General features: G+C 44.8%; 2 protein-coding genes and 1 long non-coding RNA gene across 5 annotated transcripts in view; 1 reads left to right on the top strand and 2 right to left on the bottom strand.

Annotated features, from left to right (window-relative positions):
• Positions 1–1,486, top strand: part of nrn1lb (neuritin 1-like b) — a 4,091-nt gene extending 2,605 nt beyond the window's left edge. Inside the window, exon 3 of the mRNA XM_053683399.1 lies at positions 936–1,486. Within this exon, the coding sequence (XP_053539374.1) occupies positions 936–1,221 (286 nt within the window). The 3' untranslated portion in view covers positions 1,222–1,486. The remainder of the gene's footprint in view (positions 1–935) is intronic.
• Positions 1–2,015, bottom strand: part of LOC128633735 (uncharacterized) — a 2,286-nt gene extending 271 nt beyond the window's left edge. The window contains exons 1-2 of the long non-coding RNA XR_008397121.1: positions 1,902–2,015; positions 1,538–1,584 (exon numbers count right to left, since the gene is read on the bottom strand). This is a non-coding gene — a long non-coding RNA (uncharacterized LOC128633735). The remainder of the gene's footprint in view (positions 1–1,537; positions 1,585–1,901) is intronic.
• A 1,628-nt stretch (positions 2,016–3,643) lies between these two features.
• The window catches only part of dok4 (docking protein 4), a 39,738-nt gene continuing 30,881 nt past the window's right edge, over positions 3,644–12,500 (bottom strand). For all 3 annotated transcript variants that reach the window (XM_017478579.3, XM_017478578.3, XM_017478580.3), the window contains exons 4-9: positions 11,068–11,182; positions 10,111–10,230; positions 9,558–9,747; positions 8,116–8,254; positions 7,890–8,007; positions 3,644–6,756 (exon numbers count right to left, since the gene is read on the bottom strand). In XM_017478579.3, the coding sequence (XP_017334068.1) occupies positions 6,668–6,756; positions 7,890–8,007; positions 8,116–8,254; positions 9,558–9,747; positions 10,111–10,230; positions 11,068–11,182 (771 nt within the window). In that variant the 3' untranslated portion in view covers positions 3,644–6,667. The remainder of the gene's footprint in view (positions 6,757–7,889; positions 8,008–8,115; positions 8,255–9,557; positions 9,748–10,110; positions 10,231–11,067; positions 11,183–12,500) is intronic.

Genomic DNA, 12,500 nt, shown 5'->3' with positions numbered 1-12,500 from the left:
ACTGAGAAAACAACGGTTCTTCAGAAACGGTTCATTAGTTAAGTCTTCTTATCTTCCAAAAAGGGTTCTACGTGGAACCCTTTACCGTACGAAATTTTACATTTTAAATCTTGCTGTCGGCTCCTACATAGAGCCTTTAAGCCTTTCCCCCAGAGGGACGACTGAAGCGTTGTTTAAAAGTGTTCATTCGAGATGCTAAAAACCCCTCAATTATTAAATGGACCCTTAAAGAACCCTCGAAGAGTCCTCCGCTCTAAGAGTGTACCAGGAATCGGGGGGTGAACGGTAAACCCCCGACGGGTTCTAGATATTAAAAAGAAAATAACGAGCCATAATTTAGCGTCGTAGCGCACGCGTACCCAGTCGATAAATACACTCATATAAGGGTTCTTTAAAGGTTCATTGGATAATTAAGCGTAGTTACCTTCCAGAAAGGGTTCTACTCTCTTCTACTCTCCTTTCTAATAGGAAACGTTTTGTTGTAGGTTTCTGCGTAGAACCCTTAGAGCGTACGGATATCCCACGGGACCACAGCAACGTGACTGTAAAATGTAGCTGAAGCTATTAAACTTTCATGTCATTTTAAATTAAAATAAACCACATTGTTAACACAAGTTTTGGTGTGCGCACCTGCTTGTGTGTGTGTGTGTGTGTGTGTGTGTGTGTGCAGACAAAACTACCTTTAACCTTTAACCTAAACCAAAGTGATCTTCAAGCTAAGGCGACTCATTTTTTTCACCTCCTAACCACACCTCTTTATAATATATTCACTTTAGCTCCGCCCCTTTCTCCATAATGATGTCATACTTCTGTAGAACATACAACAGCGAGATCTTATGCCTTGTTTCTGAGATTGATTGTGCTCTCAAGAGAATGATTTACTGTGGCGCATATTCATGTGTGTGTGTGTGTGTGTGTGTGTGTGTTTATGGCAGATCCTGGGGCGTCTTCGAGCGGTGTGTGAGCAGCGTGCTGTCCGATTGTCGCGGTAACGCGGCAGAGCTCTGGGAGTCTTTAAAGGCGGAGTCTCGGAGGACGCAGTTCTCAGGGAACCTTTATGAAATGTGTTCCGGCCGCACCTCGGCATCTCCTCAGACCCCGCCCACTACCGATCAGACCAATCAGGAGTCTCTGAAAGGCCGCGGTGTGAGCAGTGACCACGCCCTGTGTTCTGCATGCTTGCTCCTCGGTGTGTCCTGTGTACTGATTTGGTTTATTTAGGTGACGTCACAATGGCTCATATTTAAAATGACGTATTTTAAACGCTGGTGAAAATGATTCAGAATTGTTGTATTAATTCATTTTGCTCTGCAGTCAGTATTTAGTAGATTCCTTTAAGCTGATGATTGTGTTTTATTTTTTTTTTTTTAAATCCTGTGTATTTCAAGTTATTCGTGGTGATTTGTCATAAAAGAACACTTATTTAAAAACACTTCAGTGAATAAGCATCATCATCAGTTCAGCTCCTCAATCGGGCTTTATTTATTTATTTATTTATTTATTTATTTATTTATCTATCTATCTATTTATTTCCTACCTATTTCTTTCCTTTCCATATCGAACGGCGTCCAGATCAGGAAGATCCTGAGGAGAGGAAAACTAAATTATAAGCATTTGGACATGATTGTGAAAGAAACAAGTGATGTGTTGAGGTTCTTGCTGATGGAGGTTAACTTTAAAGCAGAGCTACATGAGAAACTGAACGGTTCGGATCGGATCCCGGCCTGATAAAGGTTCGGATCTGACCCGCTTTAATGAATTAGAATCATTGAAACGCGAGTTTGGGAAATGAAGTGCTAGTCTCTGTTATTCCACTAGGTGGCACAAAAGAGCACAAAAACTCCCAGCAATGAACTCAGCTACGGATAAAAACGTGCTAATGATGCTGGACTGTTCGTTACGCGAGCTCCAGCACGTTTTCGTTCAGTCTCATGGCGTCCAGACTCTCCTCGCTCGACCTCATAACTTGTTGTCACACAAGTGTTAGATCTTGTTTATTTACTCATTCGTATCTTTTTCCACTTTCCTTGTTTGTTTACGTCACACTCCGACAGTGAGAGAAGAGGTCACGTGATTTCAGCTCACCATGAGGAGGCGCCCTCTAGTGGAGGCCCATTAACACTGCTACAAAATATTAAAGTTCGATTTATTCGTTTATAATTTATGTAGTTATTATTACGTTATTTACATTTTAATTATTAATGAATTTGTCACATGATTGTTCTACTATTTTTTTATGATGTTCATTTTCATAACTGATAAACTTTCAAATAGGAAAGTTTCTTTATGGGGGAAAATGGGTCACTGAAACTGTTAGGGGTGTTTGTTTGTTTGTTTGTTTGTTTGTTTATGAAAAATGTTTTATGAGCTCTATCTGATATGAGACAAACTTTCCTCTCGGACTTATATTTATATTTATTGCAGAAATAAATAGGATTCAGTTTGGACTTTACCTGGGACCTGGTGGTGCTTTAGTCACACTGAGAGCTTCGGTGATGTTTTCTGGAACATTCTCAGGTGCTCTCTGAGCTTCTTCCACTGCGCCGTTAATTCACAGAGGGAAAAATTAGCCTCGGGATTAGCCATTAATCAGAAAGCTAAGTTTATCGCCTGAGGTAAATTTAGCTAGCTAATTGACGTTACTTTGCCTCCTGGCTGAGACACAGTTCCCGTGTTTTCTTCAGCCTCGACCCTGAAACCAGCTTTATTTTCATTTTGTTTTCCATTTTTAATTAAACTTAACTAAAAATGATCGGGAGCTGGGTTTTTTTTGGTTGCCACCGTTCCTAACCGTGAAAGTGTATTCTGTTTCTATGGAAACCTGTGACGAAAACTGACTTTAAAAAAAACGAAATATCACATCGTTGTATCCAATCCCAGTGTACAATCTGTCAAGTTCAATATGTGAAAGATTTTTTATTTTTTAAAAAAAAGAAAAGAAAAAAAAAAAGAAGAAAGAATATGAATTAAACTTATGACTATAGTTCCATCCATCGTCTATACCGCTTATCCTTCAGGGGTTTTTACAATCTGTCAAGTTCAATATGTAAAAGATTATGTTTTTTTTTAAAAAAAAAAAAGAAAAGAAAAAAGAAATAGAAAATGGATGGAACTACAGTCATAAGTTTAATTCATATTATTATTATTATTATTATTTTTAAATAAAAAAAATCTTTTACATATTGAACTTGACAGATTGTCCAGGGAGCATGGGGCACAGGGCGGGGCACAGGGAGGGGCAGGGCACAATCACATACACACTCACACACCCATTCATACACTACGGACACTTTAGACACGCCGATCAGCCTACCATGCATGTGTTTGTACTGGGGAGGAAACCGGAGTACCCAGAGGAAACCCCCGCAGCACGGGGAGAACATGCAAACTCCACACACACACACACACACACACACACACACACACAGGGCCACGGTGGGAATCGAACCCCCGACCCTGGAGGCGTGAGGTAAACATGCTAACCACCAAAAATGTCAACCTACCCCACACAAATTTTCATCAAATCACAAATTACCCCTTTTTCTGAGAATACATATACACACACACACACACACACACACACACACACACATATATATATATATATATAAATTGGAATCATATGTGCATTTGTAACACAGGATTGTTTGTTTCTGTCGTTTTTATTTCAGGCGAGTTCCTCTCGGTGATTCTGTTATAAAATGTGCAGGGACAGACTAACAGTGTGGGGAAAAAAAAAGCCATGCATATGAAATATGCTAAAATGCCTATTTTTTTTTGTACATAAACCCCGTTTTAACCAGTGTATATAAAACCAGGCTGTATTTTAAATCTCAAACTGTACAATATTTTAACCCTGACCCTTTATAATCTTTACTGACCCAAAACAACCTGGCCTCGAGTCCCAGGAGATATGCAGATTAAAGTCTGGACAACATGAACCGATTTCCATGCAAGTTCATCGTTCAGCCTGACTATTAAACGCGCTCATACTTCACCACCGTTTTCGGCACCAGAGCGAGCTTTCTGCCAAAACACACAGGTAACCAGACCCAGGTCACGTGACACACCGGCTCAAACGAGACCATCAGTTCAGTCAATCATCTTCAGTGAATACTTTATCCTGGTCGGGATGGCGGACGGATCCGGGGTGTATCCCGGGAAGGCCGAACCTCACGAACGAGACACCGGTCCGTCACAGCGTAACATTCACAACATTTTAGGAGCAGTTTAGAGTCATACACTTCCCAGTGTGTTTTTGGGAGGAGAGAGGAGACCAGAGAACCCGGAGGAAACCTTTACAGACATGAGGAGAACGCCACACAGACAGTAACTCGAGCTCAGGCTCGGACGGGAAAACCTGAGCATGTTCATTTCAATCGTAAGGCTCCTAAATACGTCTGTGCGATAACTGTAAGACAGGCAGTGTGACAAATGAAAATATTTACAGCAAGAAGAATTGTCCTCGATAGAGTCAAAAGGTCCAACTGTTTATAAGAAAGCCAACCGCGTGCAAAGCTCATAAAAATAAAAACAACAACCCCAACCTTTAAAACGATACTAGAGAACGTACACACTCGACAATACGCTCCGCTTTATTTCTACATATTCATAAATTTCTCAAAGATGTGGGGTTTTTTTTTTTTATTCCCCCTTTATGGAAAATATCCCCAAAGAACTGCGCAGGACGCCCGAGAAATTCATAACGCGGTCCATCTTCTGGCTTTTATTGTCATCTAACCAGACGTACAAACAATCACACACACCGAACAGCGCCTGCCTCCTTCTGCTGACTGACATACAGTACTCACTCCATCGGAAATAAATAGATTTATATACATGTGCCTTGTGGAGAGACAAAGACTGCTAACACACACCCACACACACACACACACACACACACGCGCGCGCAGAGCTCTGGAAAAGACAAACATCTAAATTTAGCCCTTATTTGTTTTACATAAATAACATTATGTGCATATATATATGTGTGTGTGTGTGTGTGTGTGTGTGTGTGTGTGTGCGCGTGCGTTTGCATGCATGTTTATGGACTCCAGCATTGAATAAGCACTTAAACATTTAGACGTAAGGCTGTTCCACACATTTCGGGAACATGACGAGAACGAACCTCCTAAAGGCTGGAGAACCCAAATCCCACCCGGAAGAAAATATCTGCACGTGAGCGTTTATTCAGAACGTCAGCGGTGGAGCGGACGATGGTGGACAGGGCGAGGCGTGAAGGATGCTCTCGTGGACTTCTGAGTGACGCAGTCGAAGTTAAACTCCACCCTGAAACACACGGGGTATGTTTGGAATGAGATGTTAGCGGTGTGTTTAGTGTTGTTGTTGTTGTTGTTGTTGTTGTCGTTATTCCTGTGAGAAGTTAGCGGTCGTGTGTCGCTCTGATGTCACAGGGGGCGTTCTCGTTGTCATGGTTATTGCTCGTGCACTTACAACGGAGTGTAATAGTTACATTTTTTCCTTCGTCTTCATTAGGGACATTAGTGGAGATACGGGACTCGAAGTCCCAGAATGCAACACGGCCGTACAGCTGATCCGTTTCGGCCGAGAGTACAGACGAGGAGGTGAGCGAGCGGGACTGAACTGAAGGACTAAAGTGCCGCCGCATCGCTCTCTTCGGGGATAAATCTCACCGCAGCACTATCAGCAGGAAAGCGTCGACTGAAGCGGAAGTAGAACCGACGCGTCGATAAATTCCGGTGCGAACGCTGGGATTCAGGGTGGAGTTTTCCTTTAACGCGCATCCCAAACCCGGTCACGTTGTGCTTCACGTACATAAAGAAATCCAACCTCTCATCTAAGTCCTCCTCGTCATCCCACAGGTTCGCCGTCAGAGAACGGATTAAGGACGGATCTCGCAGCCGTGACCCTCGGAAGAACGTTTCTTTCGACGGCCCTCCTTCATAAAGTCATCAGCTTCGGGAAATGCGTGACGCCACACATTCTGGAGAAGGTCGTGAAGAAGGTATGAATCCATCTCGTAACGGTGAAAAAGAAAACCGAAAACACCACCGCGGGACAGGTGGCGTGTTCCGGGGTTCCTCGAGTGTCCCGCGGTTTTCCCCGTGGACTTCTGCCACCTCCTCGGCTTATATCTCACGAACCATTTTACAGTTCAAACGGAAGCCTACTCTAGTTCTGCGCGTTCTTCTATTCGTCCTCGGCAGTAAGCAAAGCGATCTACGAGAAACGCAGCCCCGCTACTAATCTCAAAACTGCTCCACAGTCAAAGAGGACATGCACCGACGACACACAGACAGAGACGGAGATACTGATCATTGTGCATATGATAGAGAGAGAGAGAGAGAGAGAGAGAGAGAGAGAGAGAGACATACAGTGGCGCTCTTTCTAACCCTAGAGCCCCGCCCCATTTTCAGAGGGTCGACGAAATTCTAGAAACGTGCGCCGCTATTGTCCCGTTGGGAGGGAAAAAAAATAAAAAATCCAAATATTCCGTAGTTCACATTTCACAGTGCATTCCCTCTCAGGACACGTCTCCAGCCACCGGGCCCGACTCAGGCGTCGGGGCACTGCAGATCTGTCCCCGGCGCGGGGAAAGCAAACGTGAAGAGGGCAGAGGACAGTGCGGAGGAAGGTTCAGGCCTGAAACCTGAAGGCGAGTCCGTGAAGCTCCTCGTTGGCCGGGTTAAGTGGAGAAGTGTGCAGGATGTTTGTGGTGCTCCGCGGAGAACAGGTCCGATTCGGCTCCCGACGGAGACGCCGTGAACATCTCACCTGCACACACACACACACACACACAGCACGGGATTTACGAGGCGTGGCTATTGAATTATCTTTTTTTTTATCTATAGAGACGCCGGAGGAAATCGGTAACCTGTAGAGACAGGAGAAAATCACGTTCGTCGGCGGAGCAAAACCACGAAGGCGACCGATGCGTTTATTTTACGACGATACGATCGCGACGTTTCGCTCATGGGCCCTCCCTCTCTCCCTCTCTCTCTCTCTCTCTCTCTCTCTCCGGGTTACATCTTTAATTTATAAAAAGGCGCTACGTAAAGAAACTTTATTCACATTCAAATTCACATTTACAAATAGAGACAGCTGATTTAGCTGAAACGATGTTAATTGAAGGGAAATAATGCCGAGCGCTGGACGGAACCATCATTACCGTGACTTTAACATGGCCGTTCGTTCGGATGGAGCGTTGCTGATACGTCGCGACGTCGTTACTGGTGCCGTTACTTGTAAAGTGTCACTTGTTAAGCGTCACCGATACACTGTCACTGCGTTACTTTATCATCACCGACGTTACTCTAGCTGTCCATGTTACACGGCCGATACTGGCTTACTTTAACGCTGCTTGGCCGGTTTGTTAGGTTTTTAACGTCGCTGTAACTTTAACCGCTAATTTGACATCTTTGTTAAACGTCAGCGATACTTCGCTACTTGCTCGCTTGGTCGACGTCATTACTTTGTTAACACGAGCGACACTTTACTAGTTGACGTTCTTGTAGCTGTTCCTTTAACATCACTCTGTCACTCCGCTAAGCCTCGCTGAGGAGTTGTTGCTTGGTTGACGTCGCTGACGTTTTGTTACGTCAGCGCCGCTGATACTTTGATACTTTGCTACTTTGTTTACGGGTCTTACGGTACATTCATTTTGAAGTTCATGGCTCGTTAACGTTAGATAATATAACGTTAGCCGAGGGAACCTTTATAGAAAAGATGAACATTGTTGTAATTTGAAATAAATGAATAAATAAAAAAGTCTTTCAGCCGCCAGTTTAGATTCATTTCTATAAACACGTGTACAATGTCGAGAAATGTTTTGATACGGGATTTAGGCTCTATCGCCCAGGACAAATGTACAGCTTGCTATATTTCAGTAGAGGTATTGTTTTTCGTACCGTTACTCGAGTCCACGGCCCCCTGCGATCCTGTGATGTGGTGCCAGAAGGCACTGCGAGGCAGGATGGCTGTAGGTGTGCAGGGGTAGGAGTCTGGGTCTGAGCCTTGGGATAACAGCTAACACATCGAGCACGAGAACACGTGAGTTTGTATGAGAGGTGTGATTTTTTTTTTTTTAAACACGTATTAATGTTAAGGGAACACACGCGATCGGACGCTGCTCACCCTGCTGTTCTTCTCCATCTCCATGAGGACCTTCTTGTGCTGCTCAGCGATGGCTAGCGTGGAAGAGTGAACCCTTTGGTAGATCTGCTCACCTTCTCGTGTCTGGAACGTGTACAGTCCTTCACCGCTGTCACACATTCTAACACACACACACACACACACAAAACGTGTTCTGAGATCTCACCGTAGATAAGCGTGGCTGTGCTTCGACATGCTAAGAGCTGCTATATTGTGAATCTTCAGCGTACACTTTTCGATCGTGCATGTGAGAGAAGGAAGTTATCTGGGTTTTTTTTTTCCTCGTCTATGCTCGTTCGCTTTAAATGCCCCGATATTGAATTTCCTACTGGAAGTAATGAATCTACTGGCCACCAGGGGGCAGCACTCCACTGCACATCATCCTGACTTGTACTCCGTCTTATCTTTGTCCTTTCAGGGGCGTCCTGCGGGCGTTACAAATCTTCCTTTATTATTAGATCAAAGTGGCAAGGAGGAGATAAGAGCACCACACTCTCCACTGAATTTACTTTTAATCTATTCATTCAATCTCTTTATGAGGTCTTCGGTTCAATAGAGCTCGGTCAACTGGTGCAAAATCTGATGGTCTGGGTCACGCGTTTACGCTCTGACACAGCGAACGAGATGTGATACGGGATTCTCCCGAAAGGATATGGACACGAATATGTAGATAATAATAATAATATGTGTGATGATGCGAATTGGACTGGCTGCAGGAAGAAAGCTGTTCTAAATCTCTCTCTTTTTTACTTTTATTGATTTTTTTTTTATTTATTTTTTTTTTTACAGAGAGTCTCCGATCTCCAGAGAGTCATGGAGCAGAGGTCTGATGTTTTACGCCACCTGCTATATTGTAAGTATGGAATAAATCATGACGGGGGCATGCCGCTATAGGAAAATAATCAAGTTCCTGTTCTCACTTACGTTACAGCAGCTATAAACAGTCCTTCCCTCAGCATCCCTCTCTCTATTCTCTCTCTTCAACTTAATAAGGCAAAAAAAAAAAGTTTACGTTTCAGCGTAAACCCGTCTGTCCGGAAGACGACGGAAAACTTAAAAGTTACCTCTGACTGTTACACGGCGCCGACACTGGAGACTCCTTCCATAAATGTTACACAGACACATTTCTCCTTACAGAAAACTTCACCGTATCAACAATTACACACGTCTTCTTAATCCGTGTATTATTAGTGAAGCGCCCGCCGTACACGTCCCTCCGAACGAGCTGTCGCTATAGAAACGATAGCGCATTAGAACGAGCGCATTAATTATAAATAAACCTGTGCTGTGCAGCTGCTGTCATGGAAAAAAAAAAAAACGAATCGACGCCTTTTGACCAATCACGATCCGAATCCTTCTAAAAGAACCCACCAATTCATGAGGCTCCTGTATATAACTCCGGCTCGCGCTCTCGTGGTGCGTACCTGCCGGCCTCGAAGGTGAAGCGGGTGGCGTCCCGGCCGTAGCGGCGCAGCGAGCAGAGCGGCCACGTGACCAGCTTTGTGCGAGGATTATGGATGTCCCACAAGTAGATGTTCTCGTGGGTGATCTGCATCATGCACTCTCCGTAGATGTCCAGGTTGGGACACGGCAGCAGGAACACGTTAAAGCGTTCTGAAAAAGGCCAAAACGAGAACGTGTGTCAAATCTCAGCCGAGGTTCTTCTGTGTATCTGAAGCACACGTGCGTGAGCACAACGGACGAGGATAAAGAACACAAGCGCGCCACACTCATTCCTAACGGAAGTGTCAGGGCAGATGTTTCTTTATTCTGGTCTTCACGCTTTCATGAACTCGTCAGATAAAAGGTGTTTGGTATGGAAATGAAGCTGTAAAAGTGTCAAATCACGTCTGATGACGTGCGGATACTGCAAAACCTTCGGGAAAGTAGTGGGACGTAACCAGAACTACTTCCTGGTGGAAGGTTGGATAAAAATCCATCGCTCTAAAGTCTCTCTTAAAATAAACCTGGACTGACCCGTGTGCTCGCACTGAACTCCAGCCGCCAGAAGGTCAGGTTCTCCCAAACTGATGTCGTTCAGCCGCGTACCCAAACACTCGATGGTCAGAGTCTTAAACCACTCCTCGGCCTCCAGCTCTGTAGGACAGGATACACACGGAAACCATTAAAAACCGGATTTGGGAATGTCGCCCTCTCTGGTTGAAAAGTGTTACTGCGAGGAAGAAGAACGTGGAAGTAATCCAGGGCTTCGTCCCAAACCATACAGAGTGTACTGAGTAGAATACTGAGACACTATTTAGTATGTTATGTTACAGTCTTTTTATCACTAATCTAGCTAGTTACAATACCACAAATCTATCACATGGTGGATCAGTGGTTAAAGGCTCTGGGTTACTGATCAGAAGGTCAGGAGGAGGTCAAGCCCCAGCACTGCCAAGCAACCACTGTTGGGCCCTTGAGCAAGACCCTTAACCCTCAACCGCTCAGTCATATAAATGCGATAAATGTAAGCCGCTCTGGATAAGGACGACTGCCAAATACCGCAAATGTGAACGGTTTCTCTGTTTATTTTGTTTCCGATCTGTTTTTTCGCTCATCTGATTCGAGTGCTTTTTGCGAACCCGGCTACCATCGGCTCTGCGTTAATCTGGATTACTTTCTCCGTTAGATGTGAAGATGTAGGACGTATCTAGGCTGTCGTATGATGCGTGTGTGTGTGTGTGTGTGTGCGTGTGTGTGTGTGAAACGCTCTAATTTGAGCCTAACAGCACAGACTGTGAGTTAGTGTTACAGGATTGTCAGAGCGCCTCACAGCAGCTCAGGAACATCACATTAAACAGAACTGAGACGGATAATTCAACTAAAAAAAAAAAGAAAGAAAAGAGCTCAAGTGAAGTGTGTGTGTGTGTGTGTGTGTGTGTGTGTGTGTGTGTGTGTGGATGTGTTTAGTCATAATACTCCCAAACGTCTTACCTGACTCGCAGGTGAACATGCGGGACGTGTCGTCGGTGAAGACGATGGCCACGGCCTGGCGCTTGGTGTCCCGCGGGAGTCTCGTCACGTTTTTAACGTTACTGATCTCCGTCACCTGTGGACATTTAGTGCACGCAAATAACGGTTACATTTAAGCTGAACAGATCTCACCGTTTCTTCAGTGTTCAATCTCGTAATGTTTAATCTCAGCGGGATGCCGTGTTTTTGTATCTAAAAGCCGCCGCTGTAATCGTAAAAACCGTCCCGTCGCCCGTCCCAGGACTCTTCTTCACCGGACGTCTGAACATCCTCTACACACACTCGGCGCCGTTCGTCTTTACTCTTTCCGTTCCCACTCGAGTCCGGTTCCTCGCGAGGTCTCTTCTCCGTGTCGTCTCGGGGAGGCTCCCTCCCCCCTCTGGCTTGTTTATCAGGGATCTAAATCTACTACATCCGGATTCCTGCAACACAAACGTCCTACTAATGATCAGGGCGGTGTCTGCGTGCTTGTGTTGCTCGATCTCGGCGATACCTCAGATACTAATATTCTTCTGTACGGACTAGGAAACGTTGTTGGAGTTAGACGAAGGTCTCCTTCTTGGCTCGGGTCTTATGCGAATCGGTTTTTACTCGTCCGAGGCCCGGTGGAGTTTTCTTATATACGCCACTACAGTCGAGGTCATAAGTTTACATGCAGACGCCGTACAGAATCTGCAAGATGCTAATAATAATAATAATAATAATAATAATAATAATAATTCAAAATAAGCGGGATCCTTAAAATGTATGTTGTTTGTGTATTTAGTCCTGCCCTGAAGAAGCTATTTCACATAACAGATGTTTACATAAAGTCCACAAGACGCAATAACACCCGAATCGACACGAACGAACCAGTTAATCCTGCGTGGCGTTACCCGGACGACTCTTGTTTTGTCCTGAGCAGTTAAACCGCCCACTGTTCTTCGGAAAAACCCTCCAGGTCCGGCACATCCTTTACTTTTCCAGCGTCTTCGGTATATATCTGAGCACTTCTGATGTTCAGATCCGTCTTTTCGCACCGAGGACGACCGAGGGACTCGCACACGACTGTTACACGAGGCGCAAACGTTCACCGATGCTCAAGAAGGCAACTCGGTGCATTAAGTTGAGGGGGGGTGTGTAAACTTTTGAACAGGATGAGCGTGGTAAATGTAAATATCTTATGCAGCTTCTGAAGGGCGGCACTAAACAAAAAAAAAAGATCTTTAAACAAAATAATCACAATTAACATCCATCATCCTGTTCAAAAGTTTACACCCCCCCCCTCCCCGGCGCTCTTAATGCACCGTGTTGCCTTCTCGAGCATCGGTGAACGTTTGCGCCTTTTGTAATAGTCGTGTACGAGTCCCTCGGTCGTCCCCGGGGCGAAAAGATTCACGGTTTTTCACCGGTTC

The sequence above is a fragment of the Ictalurus punctatus genome, chromosome 10 (genome assembly GCF_001660625.3).
Source record: "Ictalurus punctatus breed USDA103 chromosome 10, Coco_2.0, whole genome shotgun sequence".
Lineage (NCBI taxonomy): Eukaryota > Metazoa > Chordata > Actinopteri > Siluriformes > Ictaluridae > Ictalurus > Ictalurus punctatus.
This window is presented reverse-complemented; position numbering and strand designations above follow the sequence as displayed.